The 23,087-nt window shown below is 39.5% G+C and overlaps 2 protein-coding genes and 2 long non-coding RNA genes across 4 annotated transcripts; 3 read left to right on the forward strand and 1 right to left on the reverse strand.

The window, feature by feature from the left end:
- The first annotated feature begins 1,114 nt into the window (after positions 1–1,114).
- LOC136070209 (uncharacterized) lies at positions 1,115–3,781 on the forward strand. Its single transcript, XM_065779827.1, has 6 exons — positions 1,115–1,563; positions 1,920–1,983; positions 2,061–2,318; positions 2,595–2,630; positions 2,715–3,587; positions 3,689–3,781. The coding sequence occupies exons 1-6, from the start codon at positions 1,115–1,117 to the stop codon at positions 3,779–3,781; spliced, it is 1,773 nt and encodes a 590-aa protein (XP_065635899.1).
- Positions 3,782–3,946: 165 nt separating this feature from the next.
- Positions 3,947–4,429, forward strand: LOC136070200 (uncharacterized). Its single transcript, XR_010631485.1, has 2 exons — positions 3,947–4,038; positions 4,145–4,429. It is a non-coding gene; the product is annotated as an uncharacterized LOC136070200 (long non-coding RNA).
- Positions 4,430–6,511: 2,082 nt separating this feature from the next.
- On the reverse strand, positions 6,512–7,993 carry LOC112013214 (uncharacterized). The gene is made up of 2 exons (XM_065779828.1): positions 7,376–7,993; positions 6,512–7,231 (listed from the first exon to the last, which is right to left on the reverse strand). The coding sequence occupies exons 1-2, from the start codon at positions 7,991–7,993 to the stop codon at positions 6,512–6,514; spliced, it is 1,338 nt and encodes a 445-aa protein (XP_065635900.1).
- Positions 7,994–19,720: 11,727 nt separating this feature from the next.
- On the forward strand, positions 19,721–22,112 carry LOC136070205 (uncharacterized). The gene is made up of 2 exons (XR_010631499.1): positions 19,721–20,686; positions 21,794–22,112. It is a non-coding gene; the product is annotated as an uncharacterized LOC136070205 (long non-coding RNA).
- The last annotated feature ends 975 nt before the right edge of the window (positions 22,113–23,087 follow it).

The raw sequence follows: 23,087 nt of genomic DNA on the forward strand, positions 1-23,087 counted from the left end.
GTTTTTGTTTTTAATTTTAAATAAAGGCTATACCCAGTATCTTTTTAGTCGAACAATTAGTGTGGGCTTTGTGGGCTTTAATTTTTAGACTTCAGGTATTAGTGAGGATGTGGTTGTTTGTACTAGCCCATATTTGTTTAGGGGGGAGGGGGTGGTTTACACAATATCCTTATTAAAATTAAATTCATATTTTTTTATATGTTGGAAAAATGTTGGTTCTCACTCATAGTCAGCCAAGAGGCTTGGATATTAGAAAAACTAGTCTTATAATTTCAGCACATTTATTATGATTCCATCTCACAGTTACTTACTAGAACAATTGCACTAATTAATTGTTTGGAAGATAAGATGTTCTCCGGCTAGAAGTTTAAGCTTGTCAAGTTGGTTTAAATCATTGAAGAACTTAAACTCTCTTTGTGGATCTTTGACATGCTCAATTGAATAAGCTAGTGACCCTATTGAATCTATACATGCTTCAATTTTAGATGAATTATATCTGTTATTTTCTTTGCCCCTTCCTTTGCCCTCACACTAATAATGATCTCACAGTAGCACTCTTTGCAGTATGGAGCCTCGAATTGATGAGGGGTCACAGATCTTGCAGCCTGGTCCTAGTGATGAGTCATTATTGACGCGACAACGACATCATTGATCACATGCCATTTGGAATGGCGAGGTGAAATATCTAGTTCTAACAACTGCTTTAATTTTTACGTTATTTTTGACTTTTAGTTAGCAAGTTCTTTCAAAATTGTATTTGTAGTTCTAATAACTGCTATAATTTTTATTGATTTTGCAGGATCCGGGCCCACTTACGTGCCGTGGTCGCACTAAGGAGATGGCAAACATTCAAATGCGAGATAATCAGGTGATTGACATTATCAAGTTGCTAAGGCTTGAAGGATTGTTTAGGGCCCCTTCCAGAGAGATAGATAATTGTCTTATAACGGCCCTAGTTGAGTGATGGCGGCCAGAGACTCATACGTTCCATCTTCCACATGGTGAGATGTCGATCACCCTACAAGATGTGGAGGTCATTTTCGGACTTCCTATAGACGGTGAGGTCTTGGTTGGGCCGACTAATGTGTTAGACGGAACTTAGAGCACTCTTTGCATGGAGTTGCTTGGTTTTACTCCGGCGGATGACAACAAAACTTTGGTGGGGCAAAGACTTCTCATCAGCCGCCTTGTTGAGGCCATTGCAGCGCCACTGCCTTATGACGCAACGGAGATTCAGATACACAAGTATGCCCGGTGTTATATTTTAGCGCTACTAGGGGATAAGCTTTTTATGGACAAGTCGAAAGATAGCGTGCATCTGATGTTTTTGGAGCAACTGCGGAACTTGCGTGATCCGCCACAGTATAGTTGGGGCAGTGGTTGCTTGGCCTGGTTGTATCGAGAGTTGTGTCGGGCAAGTGAGAAAGGGGCATCGCAGATTGGTGGGGCGTGCACCTTGGTCCAGTATTGGGCATGGGCAAGGTTGCCATTCTTGTGCCCGAGGATAGAGCCTGCCCCTGGATGTGATTATGGCCCGTGGCCGTATGCTCCACTTGCCGTTGAGTAAGTATTTTTTTGATATTTAGTGTGTTATGCAATGTACTCTTCTTAGTAACTAAGTAGCTACTTATCTTATGTTATTCGCTCGTAACTGTAGGTGGGTGCGGGTGCCAAGCTCGAAGAGTAGGCCATCCGGGATGGCCTTGGTCATCTATCGTGAGCAATAAGTTACAATGCAGCCGAACCAAGTAATAATATTCAAAAATTTTGTTTGGTTATGTTAATTTTCCTTAAGAATATGATTGCTTCATACTTTAACATATTTTCCATTTTAATTTTTGTTTTTCCTTGTATCTATGTATTCTCCCTTGTTTCACATTTTAAGATGCTATGATAATTGTTTTTTGTTTCTATTGTAGATTGTGTGGCAGCCATACGAGGCACACTTCGCCCACCTTCCTGACTTCTGCGTTGCAGGGAGGGGTACGTGGACAGCAAGGGTGCCGCTTGTGTGTTATTGCATAGTGGAGATGCACCACCCGGATCGTGTCCTTCGATAGTTTGGGTTGGCGCAAGAGCGGCCTGACGGTGTTGTGTACGATGAAAGGCTGCACAAAATAGACTTGCGTGGGAAGGTGGAAAAGAATTGGAGGCAAGAGCATGAACCGTATATCATTTCATGGAATAGCAGAGAACAACGACTTTGCCATGCACCTCCTCAGACTGGTGAGATGGTCCGCGATCATAACTATTACCGATGGTACGGTCCGGTCACTCTAAAGTATGTCGACCGCAACAGTGCTAGATTACATCAGCTGGTAATGTGTTCTAATTATATTTCCCAGCTTGCTTTGTTTTTTCCTTAGTACATGTACGAACGTGGGATCAATTGATTTCTTCTTTGAACAAATTTGGTTTGATCTGACTGACATCCAATTAAAAAGAGTTTCTATTGCATATAGTATCATAATAAAACTTTCAGTTCTTAGTTTAGATGAGTATTTAAGTAGATTAATACGTTCTATATTATGCATTTTATAATTGTTACATAAATGTGGAAAATTCTGATTGTATTGGTTCTTTCTCTGTTTCAGATTGAAAGTCATTTAGCGTTGTTGAATTGGGTTCCGGTAGGCAGCTGAGAACACAACCATATCCAGCGCATCCTATATAATGTGGCTGGGCTTGGTGGTGATCCTGCAGCCACTGGGCAGGCAAACAACCGTATTGAGACTGAATCAGCAACTATTGCAGCCCCAAGCACAAGTGCAGCACCCGTAACTACACCAACCCGTGCTCGGCGTGATACTGCAAGCCCAAGCACAAGCGTAGCTAGGGGCCGTGGTCGGCTTGCTATAGCAAGCCCAAGCCCAAGCACAACAAGGGGCCGTGGTCGGCCTACTACAGCAAGCCCAAGCCCAATTGCAGCTAGAGGCCGTGGTCGGCCTGCTATAGCAAGCCCACGCACAAGTGCAGCTACGAGCCGTGGTCGACGTGCAACAACCCCTCGGGTTGTAAGTAGTCATGAGATACCTGCACCCATCCTGCACGCATCTCCCCACCCTGAGGTCCCTCCACCCATCCCAGATGTATCTCCTCAATCCGAGGTCCCTCCACCCATTATAGATGTATCTTCCCAGACCGAGGTCCTTCCACCCATCCTAAATGCATCTCCTCAGTCCGAGGTCCCTCCACCCATGGTAGATGCATCTCCTCAGCCCGAGGTCCCTTCACCCACCCCACCTTCACAGCCCAGTTTCGATCTCGATATCCATTCTCAGTTGACCCCTCCATTGCACCCTGAGACACCCTCATACCCACCCACCAGCTCTAGTGCACCCACTTTGCCCATGACAATGATCCCCACTCCTGACCTCTACACAGAGCATCATTACCCACCTATCTCATCCTCATCTGACCCTGTAGGACCTCCGGTTAGGACTAACACTCCACAACCAGATACTGATGTACCGGACGAGAATCCCCTTCCTCAGCCTTCACCCCCACGAGGTAGACCGCAACGTGCTAGAAGAGCTCCCACTTGTGGGACAGGTGGACATAAAATAGGACACAAACACAGCTCTATGGTATGATAACATTAATTTTCCTGTATATGCCTATTTTGCAGTTCACTTTATTATTTACAATTACACCGAATATTGATTGTATGCATCTAATGTCTTTGCAGCATGACAATAAGCCTAAGGATGATGTCCCGCAGCCTCCTCCCCCGCCCAAACATAACACGAGGGTTAAAAAACGCAAAATTGGTGAACCTTGAAAAAGAGGTTTGTTAAAAATGCATGCATCAAATTACTTTGTCTTATGGATGGTGTATGTGAGATATATGTCATAGAAAATTCTCAAGGCTTTGTGACTGTTTTCACTGTTTTCATGTTTTCATGTCATAGAACGATTTTTTAAAATTGCACTGTTTTCATGTTTTAGGCTCAAGGCTTTGTGACTGTTGAAGAAGTAGAAAGACGGCTTTCTTGGACCTCTGGTCATGCTATTGATGCTCTTGATACTTTACTAGATGTATGTTTTTGCTATCTCTGGCCTATCTTTTCCTTTTTTTTTTTTACTCTTCCTGCCTTATGTATGGTTTGATCACTTGGGCTGAAGTAACCGTTTGTTTATGCAGGAGGGTCTTGCAATGATTGATGATGGCCATAGAGATCGTAAACGCCGATATTGGTTCCCTTGTGTATCTTCCAACTCAACTCCAGTAGCTGATACTTGAAAGCAAAGGTTTTCAAATCAACTCAATTTCATGTCTGTTACACCACACTCAAAAGATAAAGAGCAAAATTGTCAAATGTGTACTATTTGTTATAACAGTTTTAGGAAGGATCTGCTACTGTCAATTGTCATGTTGTATCAACAAAAATGGCCAATTTAAACTAATTAAATGAATCTTAGAGGCTAAGATGCTTGACTCAACTTATTTACTTCTTGCAATTATAACAAACTTTTTGCTTATTTGTGATTCTTTAGGCTTCTTTATTTCAAATTTACATAAAGTAGTCTGATAAAAAAAAAAAAAAGTACATGAAGTAGTCTTGCAATAAATGTTTCTTTACTTATAAAAAAAAAAAAGAAGGAAAAAAATAATTTCTATTAAGTTCAAGCCATTTCTTTTGCATGCAAAGGATGGAAAATGCTTGCAAAATCTTTAATTTGATCATATGGGAAAATTTTAAAGGAAATATGGAATTTAAAAAAAAAAAAAGTTTATATATAATTCTGACCACAAGATGGGTATTTTGCATGTGAAGGGTGTTAAATGCTTGCAAAATATCTAATATGATCATATGGGAGCCTATTGTAATTTATGTGTGGTAATGATTTAGTATACTCTATAGCACATACATAAACTATAATTATAATTTAATATGGGAAATCAGATTAACTTTTTGTACGTGCCTAAATTTGAAAGGCTAGATAAGCTTCTTATTTTCTTCTCTTTCCTTTTCTTTTCTGTTTTTTTTTTTAGTGAAAAAAATAAGATTCTTCTTGAACAATTTTTTTACAAATAACAAGATAAATAACTTCAGCCAGATGTGCCTTGATGTTCACAATACTTACCAACCAATAATTGCATTTGTACAAAAGAAACAAAAATGTGAGGTTTTGGAAACAAAAAAGTGCAAAAAATAATGCTAAAAGAAGGCGAGTTTTTGAAACTCGAGATACAGAACTCGAGTCTATAAAACTCGAGTTCTACTGAAGACCCTCACCTCAGATATTCTAAATACTCTGTTTAGGCCGAGAGGGTTCCCCTGTTTTGCCCTGTTTTTCCTAGTGAAACTCGAGTTCCACTGGGAAATTTTTTTTGGCAAATCCCCTGTTCCGGCAGAAGGGTTCCCCTGTTTTGCCCTGTTTTTCCCAGTGATACTCGAGTTTCATAAACTCGAGTTCCATTGGGAAATTTTTTTGGCAAATCCCCTGATCAGGCAGAAGGGTTCCCCTGTTTTTCCCAGCGAAACTCGAGTTTCATAAACTTGAGTTCCACTGGGAAATTTTTTTTGGCAAATCCCCTGTTCAGGCAGAAGGGTTCCCCTGTTTTGCCCTGTTTTTCCCAGTGAAACTCGAGTTCCACTGGGAAATTTTTTTTGGCAAATCTGTTCAGGCAGAAGGGATCCCTTGTTTTGCTCTGTTTTTCCTAGTGGAACTCGAGTTTCATAAACTCGAGTTTTACTGGAATTTTTTTTTAACACTTTGGCAAATCCTCTGTTCAGGCAGATTACTCTGTTTTTCCCAGTGGAGCCTCGAGTTTCATAAACTAAAATGTGTACATGCACCTACTGAGAAACATAGATGAAGAAGCTGAGAATGTAATCTGGTAAACATTGAGAGGCAGAGAAGTTGAGAATGTAAATGCACATAAATTACATCAAAATGCGTTATCGCTAGGCACGAAGCTATAGAAACTGTTACGCTCTATTCATAAATATAGTTTTACAATGCAAATGCATTTGCATCACAACAAAAGGCATTCTCAATGTATCAACATTCTAAACATGTGCAACCATGCTTAATTTGCAATTCTAACCGTACTACTCAAATCACAATCTTCATAGAGGTACATTGGATAGAGAATTACAAGTACATTCAACAAAAAGTCCAAAAAGTTCACATAGAGCCAATACAACGTAGTCACTTTTCCTAAGATCAAAGGTCCGCTGGACAAAAACGTCATTCATGGAAGCATGCCTGAAAAACGTAGAGTAATTACGTTAGGAGACAAGATAGTAAACATTAGGTAAACATCGAATGAACAACAATTATTTAACCAATGCATAACTTTTTGGCATCTACCTACCTACTATGGAACATGACCGCTTGTGGAAGTGCCTTGGGATTGCAGACATTTTCTGCGGTTATGCTCGGAAGCATGACACAGTCCACATGTCTGCTTAGGTTGACTCTCTATCAAATCTGTGTCCTCTCTCCGCCATCGCCGTTCTCGATCCTTATTCCTCACTCCATCCATCTCATTCCTTATTCTTCACATCACTGGTCTCCCTTTGGCCCATAACAATGCTGGATTAGGCAACCACTTTGGCCCAATGGGATCCCCCCACAATGACTGTGACTTAGGAACCATAAATGCATGCTCATAAGTGTTAATGGCATTGTTCAAACCATAACATGGGTGAATATATGTGGTCGAATCAATATGCAAATAGTCACATACTTTAATTGTATGTGAACATGGGATCCCTATGTTTTGGCATTTCCCACAACTGCATGTTCTATCCTGTAACCGAACTTCATAACTGTGGTTTCCCCCTCCTGCACCACACGTGTTGAGTTGGGTAACTACTTGAAATATCAGCTCTTCATTGCTAAATGGCTTGGGATAGTGTTTCTCAGATTTACGCTTATTTCCTTCCCACGTGGATAAGGCATGTGCACTCCATTTCTTACCCTCTGAGAACTCAAAATGGTATTCTTTGCGCCGATCATGGAAATATTGAACAAGTTTGTTCCAAGTGAACTCAACCAATGCGGCAATAGGAAGGCCCCGTGCACCTTTCAATACACCATTAAAGCACTCTGATATATTGGTTGTCATTGCCCCAAAACGTCTCCCACCATCATATGACTGGGTCCACATATCCACAAACTCGCTCATTAGGTATGTGTATGGAAGATAATCTTGATTCTTTTCCTTGCCATCCTTCCCTGTCACCTTCTTCTTATTCCTAATTGCCTCAATTTCCGCCTACTTAATGGACTCCATTATGGTATCAAATTTAACTGCCTAACTAGCATATCCCGCTTTCAACGCCGCTGACTTTAGAGTTGAGTTCTGAAAATGGGTGTTAAAGTTGCTAGCAACATGTCGAAGGCAATATCTATGAAATACCCGTGTTCTTCCATCATCCCTTCTAGGCCAGTTTGCAATGGCGTTTTTGATACCAAGATGTCGGTCAGAAATTATGCAAATGCCTTTGTCAGGTATCACGTGGCCAATCGCTTCTCTGAGGCACTGTAAAAACCACCTCCAACTGGACCCTGACTCACAATCCACAACAGCAAAGGCGAGAGGGAATACCTTGTTGTTAGCATTGGTTGCCATTGCGACCAACAACTTTCCCTGATATTTGCCATACAGATGGGTCCCATCAATACTGATAACCGGCTTGCAATATTTAAATCCTGATATGCATGGACCGAAAGACCAAAACACATAATGCAACAATACAGTGTCATCTTCATTGGTGGGTGTAATACGATAGAATACTTGGGTAGTCGGGTCCTGATCAATATATGCCATTAGCAACTTTTGCAATCTTTGGTAAGACTCTTCCCAATTCCCAAACATCTTCGCAATCGCCTTTTGTTTCGCATCCCATACCTTGTAGTAAGAAGGCTTATGGCCATTATATTTCGTCTCTATCATAGATCTGAGATGCTTAACTGGGGTAGTGTGATCCTCACATAACTTCTGATGGATGTCTAATGCAATAAAATTACAACTCATCATTCTACCATCATTTCACACCCCAATCTCTACACACATGTGAGGACCCACATACACGGTGACCATCCATAGTTGGTGGAGATTGGGCTTCATAACTGCGCAAACATACCACTTGCATGACTCATGCACGCATTTCGCACAAAGTTTTTTCGTCGTCGACCTAGTGTAAGTAAAATGTTTGTTGTCCTTGAGGGCACAATTTGTTAATACGCGCTTCACCTCCTCTTTATTGGCAAACGTCAACCCTTTGCACAAATTCATCCCCTCTCTCCAAGTAGACACAAATGACATCTCAATATGTGAAGGATCGACCATATTTTCCCAAGTATTTGCAGAGAATGACAATGCAGGAGGTTCGTAGGCAGGGATTGTGTTTGCAATGTTTTGGACGCTAATAACATTGTCTGCATAAGTTTCACTACCATCCAATGTCTCGTCGTCATCAATGTCCCTCTCAAAGTCCCCAAAGTCCCCTCTGCCAATCATGTCTTCATACTCATCTATTTCGGCAAAATCTTCATCGTTAATGGCAATATTCTCATCAACATAGTCGTCGTTATCATCGTCATCATCATTGTTAATGGCAGTAGTCTCATCAACATAGTCGTCATCGTCGTCATCATCATCATCATCATCATCATCATCACCATCGGCATGAACATCATCATCCTCTACATGTGTAGAATACTCATATTGAGCATCCGGAATCGTAACTTGTAAGCTTGTGGTTGTTTGTTGGATATCCTCTTGCCAGACTGCACGCGGCTCCAACTGTATGTACAACTCAATGTTAGTTACTTCAGCTATTCTCTCCAACTTGTCAAACATGATCTTTACATGTTTGTCTGTTTCTATCGCCATATACTTGTAATTAATCCGATGTTTCAAGATTTCATTTGGCATACGATAAGTAATTTGTATGTTGTGCACAGCAGGATTCTCACACAACTCTTCCATGACAACCTTCTTCAATTCATCAAGGGTCTTCAACCTACGATCAATTTGAGTATAATAGGTCTTTATACCCGGCCCTTCAAATGGCAATCCCTTGTTCACATTGGCATTCTTAAGCGGACCACTGTGGTATAGGATTATATCAATTTCAGGCATTGTGAACCTGTTCAAGTCAAGTTACTGTGTTAGTTAAATCACATAATCTGAACCATGATTGCATAAAAAACAACTATAAACTCAGCCTTATTGACTTATAAACCTAAATTTTGTCATGCTTTTTGTTTTTGATTTGATGCTATGTTATCATACTTTGTTCAATTTAAAAGTGAACACAGTATGTGATTGCTTAATTCAAGAAATTTGAGGACTGTGTCATATACCAATTTCTGCTATTTGCATTGTTAGTATATTCTGCACTTATCTGTGCTGGTCTCCTAGACCATTATAGGAGCAGTTGGTGATTAGTTCTTCGGTATAAGGGTAATGTTAAGTTCTTGGTAGTTCAGAAATTTGACAAGGAAGGAATGAGGATTGAGGAAGAAAATCACGGTTACTAAATTGGTACTATTTGGCTCAGTGAAATCAACTATGGAAACAAGCATTTTCACAAACACCTTAAAGGCAATCTTTCAATAGGAAGCTCGTATGGACTAAGCCCCATAAATTTAAACTTTGATTTACAAATTTACACAAATTCAACAGATTATATATAAACATCAAATATGAGACCCAATTTGTTCTTATCAGTTATCACACACCCAGTTTGTGAAAATGCTTGTTTCCATAGTTGATTTCACTGAGCCAAATAGTACCAATTTAGTTTTTATATTCCAACTGTTGCTCTCATAGTTTCTTCAAAAGAAGATCAGAAAAACATGGTGTTTTTAGCTCTTATTTATTCAAAACACTGTAATTTGAATATTTTGTCAAATGAACTTGAACTCCGTCGAAAAAAAAAAAAAAAAACAAACAAACGAATCTTGGTGTTTTTACCATTTCTTTTTATGGGCAAATAAATACTCCAAAAATTAAGACTACCAACACAAAGTTCTATAAACGTTGCATAATGGAAAATTAACTAAGTTATGTCAACTATCTACAAAATAAATACTCTAACTCTTTAACCCACACCCACAGACTATTACCCAACTACAATGACAATCAAATTATGGAAACCCTTACCTGAGATATGAATTTGATGAGAAGGAAGAGCAGTGAGAGAAGCAGTGTGGTGAGTGAGAGTGAGAGGCAATGTGGTGTGAGAGTTATGGGTGAGTCAGAGTTAGTGAGGGTGAGAGTTAGTGAGGCTGAGAGACTCAGTGAGGATGCTCTGTTTTGGGTGAGACGGCTGTGTGTGTCTGTGAGCTTGTGTTATAAGGGCGTGTTAAGCGAGTGATGTTTTTAATAGTATGCCCAGTAGAACTCGAGTCTATAAGACTCGAGTTCCTTGAAATCTTTCATTAAATACGGTTTTAAGGTGGAACATGTAATTTCCAACAAAACTCGAGTTTTAAATACTCGATACTCAAAAAACGAGTTTTCAAAACTTGAGATCTAGGTGTGTCGTTCTTTCCAGGTCAGCAGTACAAAAAGTAGAAAAGGAGTTTTTGAAACTCGATTTTTTATTGTAAATCTCGAGTTTTAGAAACTTGAGATGCTAGTTTCCTTTTTTCTTCTGCGCGGTGCCTAACTTACTACATACTTATCCCTTACACTGTTACTCTGCCCATTTCCCCAGGTATTCTTTCTTCACATTGCTTTTACTTGTATACGGTTATCAACTACTATGGACTGAAATTCACTCACCGATTCTATAACTTACCAATAAAAACATGGCTGTTGTACATTTTTCGCTTTGAATTGACAAATTATGTATGAAATATATATGAGGCATCAAACATATCTGGGGTTTGGGTTTCAATCTTTGTTAAATATGCATATTTATTGCATGCCTTTTTTTCATGTTTGAGATAGGGCTTTTAAAGTTTAAACTGTAACTTTTGTATTAGGTTCATCTCCATTCGAAATGGGTTTATTTTGTCGTTTTTATTAAATATTATGAATCTAAAGATGTAACGAGTGCTGTTCCATAACTTTTAGCCTTTGGGGTAAGCTTACCAACAAAACGCTTGTGTGTGTGTATAAAAGCTTTCATTTTAGGAGCAGAAATTTTAGCGAGTTTGAATCATGATGGATGATATGTATCTGTGTCTTAATTTGATGCTGAATCCAATGATTATCTTCTGGGTTGTATTTGGTTTTCACTTTATTTTATAATATTAACTAAACATGGTGTTAGGTTCATTATGACATGACACCTTTTTTGTGTGCCCACTTAATGCAAAAGATGCTGAAGGTAAAACCTTATCCAAGCCACCCCTTCTAGGACCTCACTTAGTTGGGAGACAAATACTCGATCTTTTAGCTTCTGATGAAATTTTTTGTTGTTGATGTATTTGTGGTCAATTTTTTGGGTAAGTGATAATGAAATTCTAGTATTCTGCTTCCAATGCTGATTTTTTTAATTAAAGAATTCTTAAAAATTGTAATTTATTTCTAGGGTTGCAACTTTGGCATATAAAGCTGAGGCTTTAGAGTTGCAGAAACAACTCAGGCATATTCAGTCTCAATTTGATATGCACACTGGCCAGGCTTTGTCTTTAATCCAAGGGAGACGGGCACGGGTTGCTGCAACATCTACTGTCAATGGACACCTTACAGATCTAGATGATAGTCTTTCAGCGAGAAATTTAGAGGTATGTAAGCTATGATAAATGGAATATATTTTTGAACTTGTTCACTTTTATGCTAGTTTTGATTTAAACTATGCAAATTTGATTAGTCTGGTTCTAGAGTTCTTTAAACTTATGAATGAGGTTGAGAATGAGGACCTTCTCTTTATTTTGGAGACTATAGTGGACAAGTTTGGGGAGGAGATGGCACCTTAAGCTCTTGGGTTATGCCAGCATTTGGTACTGTTAGCCTTCATTTTTATTTGATTTTACACGTATATTCAGAAGTGCTTGACAACTTCTTTTTTTAATAAATATTCAAACAACTACATTTTGGAGGTGCATGAACACAGCTGAAGCTGAAGATGAAGCTGATGATCCTGGTGCTTTGGCTGCAGTTGGCTGTTTGCGTGCCATTAGCACAATTCTTTAATCAGTGAGCAGGCTTCCTAAACTTTTTGTCCAAGTTGAACCAACATTGGCCCCTATAATGCGTAGAATGTTTTTTTTTTTTTTTTTGATAAGTAACGAAAATTTTATTAAGAAACGAAAAACAGCCAACCCGAGTACATTGGGAATGTACTATGGGGGTATAAAACAATAACCAAGATTACAATGATCAAGTAAAGCAGTAAGGGAAGAACAGGAAAAATGACAAAAGACAACACACCACTCAAGTAGAGTGTGTAAAAAAAAAAGACTTAATCTCTAACATAGAGCGTTCACATCCCTCAAAACTTCTAGCATTCCTTTCGCGCCAAATACACCATAACAAGCAATGAGGCACCATTCTCCACAACTCTATATTTCTATGATGTCCAAACTTACTTTGCCAAGACTCAAACAACTCAATAACCTTCTGAGACATAACCCAATGAATTCCAAACAAACAAAACACCAACGACCACAACTCACAAGCAATGGGGCAGTGAAGAAGAAAATGATCCACGGACTCCCCACATCTCTTACACATATAGCACCAATCAAGCACTAGTACACGTCGTTTGCGAAGGTTATCTATTGTTAAAATCTTACCTAAAGAAGCAGACCAAGAAAAGAAAGCTACCTTTGGAGGAACCTTCGATTTCCAAATCATCTTCCAAGGAAAGGATAAGATGGTTGGAGGGTAGAAAGAAATATAGAAGCCTCTAACCTCAAAACCTCTACTCCTTGCTGGCTTCCAACACACCAGATCTGGACCCAATCCCCGTACCGTCGAAGAGTAGACCATATCCATAAACAAATCAAAAGATTCTTGTTCCCAATCTTGAGGAGGACGACGAAATTTAGCATCCCAATGTATCCTCCCACCCGACCAACACATAACCTCTGCTACTAAAGAGTCCTTTGTTCTACTAATACAATACAGTTCCGGAAAAGCCTCTTGGAGAGTACAATCTCCACACCACACATGCTTCCAAAACTTCACTCTAGTACCATCCCCCACATCATACAGAAGAAGTTTAGAAAAACTCATCCAACCACTCCTAATATGTCTCCACAAACTAACACCATAAGTACTGGTCACCTTTTTCGTGCACCAACCACCCCAATCATTCTCATATTTCACCTCAATAACCCTCCTCCATAAAGCATCGGTCTCCATGCCATATCTCCATAACCATTTTCCTAACAATGCAGAATTAAAACTCCTCAATCGTCTAATGCCCAAACCTCCAACCTGCAGTGGTTTACAAACCTGAGCCCAACTGACTAAGTGTAATTTAGGGTCACCATTAATACCGCTCCACAGAAAATCTCGTTGTAACTTCTCCATACGATTTGCCACCTTCCCAGGTAAAGGCAAAAGGGAAAGGAAGTATGTAGGTAAGGAGGAAAGAGTACTTTTAATAAGAGTTACCTTACCCCCCTTAGATAGATACAACCTCTTCCACCCTGCTAATCTCCTTTCCAACTTCTCCAAAATAGGATTCCAAATGGACAACTCCTTAAATTTAGCTCCTAACGGTAACCCCAAATATCTCAATGGAAGAAAGGATTGCCTACAACCCAACATTCCCACCAGATCATCCATATTGTGCACCACCCCTATAGGAACCAACTCTGATTTCCCCAAGTTTATCCTTAAACCTGAGACCTCCTCAAATCTAGCCAAAATAGCTTTCAAACAAACTATTTGCATAGGATCAGCATCACAAAAAATAAGAGTGTCATCAGCAAATAAAAGATGAGACACCATCACTGAGTTACCAGCCGTATTACCTACAAAGAAGCCTGAGAACTGACTAGTAGTAGCAGCCACATCCAACATACGACTCAAACCCTCCATAACAATATCAAATAACAACGGAGACAAGGGGTCTCCTTGTCGAATACCCCTAGAACTACCAAAAAAATCAGAAGGACTACCATTGATCAGAATGGAGAATTTCTTTTTTTTTTTTTTTTGATAAATATCAGAATGGAGAATTTCATAGTGGAGATGCAATACATTATCCATTTTCGCCATTTCTCTGAAAACCCACAGCGCTGAAGCATATACATTAAGAAACCCCAACTCACATGGTCATAAGCCTTCTCCACATCAACTTACACAACACTCCTGGAACACCTGACTTCAATCTACTATCAATACATTCTGAAGCAATTAAAAAATAGTCCAAAATCTGTCTACCTTTCACAAATGCATTCTGAGAATCTGAAATAAGCTCATGAGCCACCCTTCTAAGACGATTGGCCAACACCTTAGAGATAATCTTATAAATCCCACTAACTAAGCTAATAGGCCGAAAATCCTTAATCTCCACAGCATCCACCTTTTTGGGAATAAGAGCAAGGAAAGAAGCATTAAGGCTCTTCTCAAACACAGCCTGAGTATGAAAATTTTGAAACACTGCCATAATTTCAGCCTTCAAAATACACCAGCAAGACTGAAAAAATGCCATAGAAAATCCATCCGGACCAGGAGCCTTATCACCCTTAAAATCACTTATCACCCCAAACACCTCTTCCTCATCAAATGGCCTATCTAGCCAAAGTGCATCTTCCTCTGAGATACAAGAGAACTCCACATCATCTAATAAAGGTCTATGAGCCACAGTTTCAGCATATAGCTGCCTATAAAAATGAGAAATACAACTTGCTATAGCCTCTGGATTTGAAGACAATTCTCCATCCACCATAAGCCTATCAATGGAATTAAATCTTCTGTGAGAGTTAGCTATACGATGAAAGAATCTGGTATTCCTGTCCCCTTCTCTAATACACAGTACTCTAGACTTCTGCCTCCAACAGATTTCCTCCTTCAATGTCACTTTTTCTAATTCACCTCGAACTCTCTCCAACTCCAGCCTTTCCTCCTCCAATAAAGCTCGACTATCCGCAACCATCTCCAAATCACTAAGCTCTTGCCACAATTTTCTCACCCGATCTTCAACATTTCCAAAAACCTCCACATTCCATTACTTCAAGTCATTTTTCAAGAGCTTCAATTTATTGGCCAAAACAAAACTCGGAGCTCCTAACACATTATAAGATTCCCACCAAGATCGCACCCTCTCCACAATACCATCATCTTTAAGCCACATGTTCTCAAACCTAAACGGCCTCCTACCTCTCTGAAAGGAACCACCCTCCAGAAGAATCGGGAAGTGATCAGATAACAGCCTAGGCAAACGTTGTTGAGAGACAAATGGAAACTTATCCTCCCAATCTGTAGAAAACAAAAATCTGTCCAGCCTAGCCTTCGAAACAGCTTCACGAGTATTAGACCAAGTGAAAGCGCCCCCTTGGAGCGGAATATCAATGAGGCCTTGCTCAAAAATAAAATTGGAAAACTCCCGCATAGTAGCATTAAAAGAGGTAGAACCAGAACGCTCGGAAGAAAACCTTACCACATTAAAATCACCACCCACACACCACGGAACATTCCACCAGCTGTTCAAACCAAATAATTCCTCTCATAAAAACCTTCTATCTCTCACAGAATTAGGACCATAAACTCCAGTAAACGCCTAGACAAACTGATCTGACACACTTTTAAATCTACAAGAAACCGAAAATCGCCCCACAGCTTCCTCCACTTTATTGACAACCCGTGTATCCCACATCATAAGCACCCCTCCAGAAGCTCCACAAGAGCATAGATAAGACCAATCAACATGTTGACCCCTCCACAAACTACGAATCACAGCTCTAGTTATCAACTCCATTTTAGTTTCTTGAAGACAAATAATATCTGGCCCCCATCTTCTAATCATATTACGAACCCGAAGCCTTTTATCCCTATCATTCAGCCCTCTAACATTCCAAAAAATAATCTTCAAATTCATTGATGAACCACCACAGCTTGCTCCTTACTTACATTCCTTGATTTTGTTGAACCAACCTCGACATTCATAGATGTCAATAAATTTTTCAACTCCCGCTGACCTTTCTGCCCCGACTTGCCATGCTTCATATGATCATCTACTGTCTTAAGCTTTTTAATCTTTTTCCTGGCCTCTATAGCTATCAGCAGTCTTGTAATCTGCTCCTCAAAACCTTCCAAAGAAGTGCCCACTGATTTTCTAAAAGCCTTAATCCGATTTGTTACCCATTGCGATAAATTATTACCCTCAACCGACTCCGTACACCCAACCTCCCGTTCAGAACTACACTCCAACTCCAAAGGAACTTCTGTGGCCAAAGGTACCACAACTAAAGGCTTGCCACTAGACTCCCAAGTCATCGACCTCTCATCAAAATCCCACATCTCCTCCTCTGCCTCATTAACAATAGACAAAGAATCAACTAACCCAACACAGTCTTCTTCCCAGCAAACCATCTGACCATCATTGATAAAAGAATCATTACCTGTTTCATTCTCTACATCAGTGACTGAACAATCCGACACACTCTTTGGAGATCGATATAGAGATAGCGGAATCACAATTTGTCGACCATCCCGCAATTGTAACATCCACTCTTTAGAATTACCCCATGATTTGTCCAAGTAGAATGTTAACAAGTAATGGCCAAGGTATGTATTCTAATACCTCAATTTGGCTTATTTTTGACATAGTTTCTATTCTTTTCTGAATTTTTTTATTTCCTGATAAGGTTTTGTTGCCAAAGAGGATTGGTGGGCCTTGAATGTGTTGTTATCAATAACTCTCAAGGGTATTTAATTTGATTGTGTATTATGTTTTCTGTATATATTGGATTCTTTATCTTCTTGAGTGTTTGCAGTTGACAGTTGTTTAAAGGATTGGTATTTCTGCTATTTCGTATGGGTACGTAAAGGGTTTTTGTATCCTGTCCTTGTGCCTTCACATGTAAATATACCCAAGCACTTCTGTGTAAAGGGTAATTCTACTTTGTTACCACTGTTCATTTTTCTGTTGAATTTTCTTGTGGCTTGCCAAGTAAGATTTTTTTTTTTTTTCCCCCTTATGCCCCGTCTTTGAGTTTTGGCAATACTTGGCCCATTGAAAATTACAAAAATAATGAGAAACTTTAAGGTAATGGCCCCTTCAATTTTTTCTTCTTTTGTTTTTTTTTTTTTTTTTGTTTTTAAGTAAAACACTCATTTTGTATTAGTTTCTCATTTGTTCTTTTATTATTTAGTCCTCTGCCCAGCTAACCATCTGACCGTCATTGATAAAAGAGTCAATACCTGTTACAGTCTCTACATCAGTGACTGAGCAATCCGACACACTCTCTGGAGATCGATATAGAGATAGCGGAATCACTATTTGTCGACCATCCCGCAATTGTAGCATCCACTCTTTGGAATTACCCCATGATTTGTCTAAATCACTGACCAGTTCCCTAATATTGGGAGAAGAATTAATAACCACCTTACAATCAGAAGCCTCATGCACCGTCGCCCTTACCTCCGGACCCAAATACTCCTTATTCTCATCCTTCATCACTGCCGGGGATGACTTCTCCACCAGTTTTTCTAACGGGTCCCCTGAAGACACCTCCTTCAACTCCGCCGGCTCCAACGAAGGATATAACGAAGCTACGGAAGCTGAACCCAGCTCGCATGCAGCTTGGGCCACTTCCACTGCCAATATCGGCAAGGTGGTGTACTGGGTAAGGCAGCTCAAACTCACCTGGACGCTAGACCCACTCCCGCCAGGAACTTCCGGCACCGATAAGGAAGACATCGAGTCCAAGATGACCATCGGAGCCATCGCCGTCCTCTTTGGTGGTAGAGAATCAAACTCCGAGTTCGCAGGGAGCACCGCAGCACTCGCACCATTCGAGATTAAGCTCTGGCCTGAGATGTCTGAGTCTACTTTACCATCCTCAACAATCAAGCCCGTAATACCTAGGCTGGGTTCATTTTGGGAATGCTTGGAGCAAGCCCCAGCCTCAAAAATAAAAGGGTTAGACAACAGTGGGCCTGAGGCATTCTTAACTTTATCCAACCAAGGTGCATGGGCTTCAGCAGGCCCATTAACCAATCCTTTACTAACAACCTGGGCCGAAATGTCCTCACGTGCACCCCCCTTAACAGCTTGCTTATTACCCCTGTATCTTTGCCAAGACACCCGCCTCTTACCAAATTCATTAACTTCCACAATCAACCCTTTCCTTGACCAGCTAGACCTCCTAAATTGACGCTCCCTACCAGAATCAACTTCTTTCAAATTCAAATTATTCAATCTGAATTTATTTTGTTCCGGGATTTTCTCCTTAAACTTAGCATCTCCATTAATACCGTGGTGGCTCTCCTCCACTCCACCCACGGCAATCGGTATAACATTATCAGCCGGACCTTTCAAAGCCACCACCTGAATCCCAGCTTCGTCTCTCGGAGTCGGCGTTGTGTTCTCTACTACTCGAACCTTCTCTGTCTCTCTAATGGAGGGCTGATGCGCATGCTTCCTTACTTGCACAGACGCTTTTACCGTTTCAACAAAAGACCGAGAAGGGAGAATCTCTGAACCCAACTTGGACTTGTACGGTAAAGCTTTTGGACCACCCAACGCATAATGAGAAGGTTCCAACATTCTCCTTAATTCAATTCCAAATGCCCTCCAACCTTGTTGTGCCTTGCCTGCAGGAATAATGATCGATCTTCTCATCCCGCCAACTTTTAACTCTGTTACTAACAAATATTGTCCAAACGAGTTAGCACCCCGTTGCACTGTGTATGCGGTGTCTCCTTCCCTGAGCGTGAAGAAGAGTTTGGGGTTAACCCCAATCACTGTGTTTTCCAAGCTTTGCATTAACCAACGTGCTGCATTCCTACCCATAAAAACTGATTGCATGAAATACTTCCCACGTTCAAAAATCTTAAGGGAAAAAAAGTTCCCACCTTCCTCCACCACCAATTGAAACAACTTCGATTCAATAAAGAAACTGCGAAATCCACCCATAACTAACCCGCATACCCATTTAATGACCACCAACAATAATATCTTTAAAAAAGAGAGCATCCATGGTATTTTATAAGATGTTAATACAACAAATCTAACGGGGTTCTGTACATGTTCAGTACCATACCACCAAAATCCATACCTGCAGATTTCCTACCTCATCCCTTCCTAAACATGAAATTTAATTTCATCATAATCACAAGCCTACCCTATACACGTTGAAGCCTTAATTTCCTTTCAAGCCCTTTAGATCTCCCATAAGTTATAGAAGATATTCAAATGAAGGCCAAACACTCCTAAGAGTCTAAGACTGCTGAGACAAAGGCATCACAAATGACCCCTCCACAACCACTAAATCCTTCCTGTTCAAAATCACGGTCAACCACCCGAAGGACCATAGCCTCTAGTGTAACCACGGAATATTCTTCCTTCGTAACTATACTTACATTATGATTCTGTAATTTGGCATCTTATACGGCTTTGCCTGCTTTCTACCAACAAAACACCATCTCAAAAATCACGTAGTTTTACCTTTTTTAAGGGAAAAAAATAAAATTTGAAGATCCAACTCTACTGTAGGCAAAAATTTAGTTATCATCTTTGACATAATATCTACCACCCATAAAATACAAACTCACAAAACATACTGATTGGTGAGGTAAACAATACTGCAACGCAAATTATCAATAATTCTTTTACCGTTTCAACAAAAGACCGAGAAGGGAGAATCTCTGAACCCAACTTGGACTTGTACGGTAAAGCTTTTGGACCACCCAACGCATAATGAGAAGGATCCAACATTCTCCTTAATTCAATTCCAAATGCCCTCCAACCTTGTTGTGCCTTGCCTGCAGGAATAATGATCGATCTTCTCATCCCGCCAACTTTTAACTCTGTTACTAACAAATATTGTCCAAACGAGTTAGCACCCCGTTGCACTGTGTATGCGGTGTCTCCTTCCCTGAGTGTGAAGAAGAGTTTGGGGTTAACCCCAATCACTGTGTTTTCCAAGCTTTGCATTAACCAACGTGCTGCATTCCTACCCATAAAAACTGATTGCATGAAATACTTCCCACGTTCAAAAATCTTAAGGGAGAAAAAGTTCCCACCTTCCTCCACCACCAATTGAAACAACTTCGATTCAATAAAGAAACTGCGAAATCCACCCATAACTAACCAAAACAGAAATAAAAATTAACCAGGAACAATATTTCTGACTAATTTGAGGTAGCCGGGCCTCACTTGTCTCCTATGTGTAAAGCTGTGGGCTTTGGGGTTTTAAACTTAGGGTTTAGGGTTTTAGGGTCTTACTGGCTTAACTATGCAATAATTCAATCATAACATAAACAAAAAACACAGTTTAATCAAAATACCACCAAAAGGCAAAGATCAAGGCTTCATTCTTTCTTGTATCATGAGTTACTTATTTTCAACCATATCAAGTTTGAACTTTAATTAGGACTCTGCTTCTTATGCTCAGTGAATGCCTCCTGCGGGTTGCTTGCATAAAGATTGTTAAATTTAACTATTTTCCTCTCTTAATTGATTGACATGCTTTGTTCTCGGTATCCATGGGTTAGAATTTTTCTTGGTCATGTTTCAGGGTGAAAGGAGTACGTTACTTTGATTGCCCTCCTCATCATGGTGCAATTGTAAGGCCAGACAAAGTAAAGGTTCGTGTGCAACTATGTTCTAGTGACACTTTATATAGGAACTTTCACATGCATGCTGTTCATTGTCCTATTAAAATGCAGAGGCATCTTACTGTCTTGCCATCCACGGATCACATGGAGTATATGCATAATTAGTTTACCTTAATGAATGTAAACCATAAATTCAAGGGCTGCAGTCATGCGACTTCACCACTTAAGCCACTTTCATGAGCAAAAAGAGTGGCTTCAGGACTTGTTCTTGAGCCCTGCTAAGTTTACTACATTGCTATCCACTTATATATGTGTGTGTGTGTGTATTATTTTCACCACAAACCATTTCTTTATGGGATAAGATAAGAAAAGGATTGATTCACCTTTCCCTTGTATGAGAGCATTGAAGCGTCTAATGCTTGTCTGCAAATATCTAAGAAAGCCATTTATTAATTTGTTCTAAACTTTGATTTAAATAATTGACAAGAAATCTCTTCCAGTTAGGGGTTTAAGGAAAACAGATCCCATTGTCAATTATGATTGGAATTCTCTACTCCCTGCAAATGGTTGCTGCCGGTGTTAAGAAAACTGAGAGTCTTGGTTTGAAACTGATATTCCCCCAAACCAACTGATATGGCCCGAACCAACCAATATGCTCCCTCCTCTTATTCTTCCTCCAATCTTCATTATTATCAGCTTCTTCTGATCCTGTCTTTCAAGTTATAGATTTGTCTGCATCTTTTTCACTTGAAAACTGAGTTCAAGTACCAATCTGTCAGTGTTGATTTCATTGTCAATCACCACTGCCTTTGCCACAAAGCCCGCTGATGAAACTGACATTTCTTTGATGTTGGTTATGCTGGTTTCTATCTGCTAGTCAGTGATTGGTTTTTATATTTAGAAACCGATCATATCAGGTTGGTGGATGAAAATAGTTTTTAAATTTGAGATAAAAATTGAACTTTCAGGGTTGAACGTTATATTTCAACCTTTATTTTAATATTTGATGCATTATGCAATTGCATTTCAATACTATACAACTGAGAGCATAGCTTCCCAATTCATTAGCCTTTTTACTAATTTCAACTTGATCTCTTGATGAATTTAGATGCTGATACAAATCTTATCATGTTCCAGGTTGGTGACTATCCTGAACAAGATCCCTTTGAGGTGGATGAAATATAAGGTCAAGAAGAGAGCACTCCTAGGCTTCCAGTTTTTACATAATGTTGATAACTTTTCTGTATGTATGAGAAATTTCTTTATTTGCAATTGGCGCAGTTGAAACCTTTGGGTGAGGGATTGATGTGAACTTGAAATTTTTTGAGGAAGAATGTAGCTCTCTGGGCTCAAGTGTGCCAACAGTAGTATGGGAGTGTTTAACATATAATATTAAATGGAAAACAAGAAGAAAAGAAAATCAAGAACAGAAGCGTTGAGATCATTTAATTTTAAATTGATTTGCCTTTAGAGTAGACCTCTAGAATAGAGAATTCTAATTTCAATTGGCTTACTTATTTGGCATAAGCTTTTTCTTTTAGCTTTTTAATTTATCTGCTCATGTACAACATTTTAAAACCTTAGCATTCACATCCGGGTTGGTATAAATGTTGTTATTTTACCATCTAAAAAATGTCCTCTCTTCTCTCTAACTTCCGTCTCTCTTCCCTTCTCTCTCTCAGCCACCCACAATCTTTTCAAAAAAAAAATTAAAAAAAAAAAAAAAAAAAATCTTTACAACTTACTACAGACTGTAACATGGATGTAAAAAAATTTAGATATACACACCCGGTTAAAGTGGTTTTTTTTTTTTTTTTTTTTTAATGTTTTGGGAATGTAAATAGCAATTTGGGGTTTGTGAATGCGTTAAGTAAACTATACTTTAACTAACTTTTAGCAAATTAGCAAATAAACAGAAGACTACAACCAAAGAGTAAAGGTCCTTGCCAATTTGCCAAAAGATTCTGGGAACTCTTGCTACAAGGAGTGAAATGTTGGCAACGCATCTCAACATCTTTTTACCAAAATTGAGCCATTTCAAGACCAGCAAAAGTGCTTCTGAATCACTGAAAAATGGTTTCTAATTGCTGGTTGCATGAAGTTTCTCTCCTTTGCAAACCACTGGGTGTCATTTGGTTCATTCTTGCTCTTGTATTAACGTATGTGCCAGACACGTGCAACTTAATTATACCCATTGTCAATTGGCGACTCAAATTTACTATAGTGAACTTAAAAGATCTTAAATAATTAACTTCAAAATCAGAATGCATGCAATACTACACCTATATACCAGTTCCTAATTCTGCTGTGTCCAGTGAAACATGCTTATTTAATAGAGCAGTCATAAATCATAATAAGAAGAAAGGTAAGCAAATGCAGAAATCTAGAAATAATAAGCAGCAACGGGTATGAGATAGCAAGCAAATGCAAA

This window comes from Quercus suber, unplaced genomic scaffold, assembly GCF_002906115.3.
Source record: "Quercus suber isolate HL8 unplaced genomic scaffold, Cork oak 2.0 scaffold_218, whole genome shotgun sequence".
In the NCBI taxonomy this organism is placed as follows: Eukaryota; Viridiplantae; Streptophyta; class Magnoliopsida; order Fagales; family Fagaceae; genus Quercus; species Quercus suber.

Excerpts from the sequence above, each read along its gene's own strand:
- LOC136070209 (XM_065779827.1), top strand. The coding sequence starts at position 1,115 with ATGGAGTTGCTTGGTTTTACTCCGGCGGATGACAACAAAACTTTGGTG. Across the intron at positions 1,564-1,919 it reads TATGCTCCACTTGCCGTTGA|ATTGTGTGGCAGCCATACGA; the intron begins GTAAGTATTTTT and ends TTTCTATTGTAG. Across the intron at positions 3,588-3,688 it reads GACACAAACACAGCTCTATG|CATGACAATAAGCCTAAGGA; the intron begins GTATGATAACAT and ends ATGTCTTTGCAG.
- LOC112013214 (XM_065779828.1), bottom strand. The coding sequence starts at position 7,993 with ATGAGTTGTAATTTTATTGCATTAGACATCCATCAGAAGTTATGTGAG. Across the intron at positions 7,232-7,375 it reads GGGATGATGGAAGAACACGG|GCGGAAATTGAGGCAATTAG; the intron begins GTATTTCATAGA and ends TCCATTAAGTAG.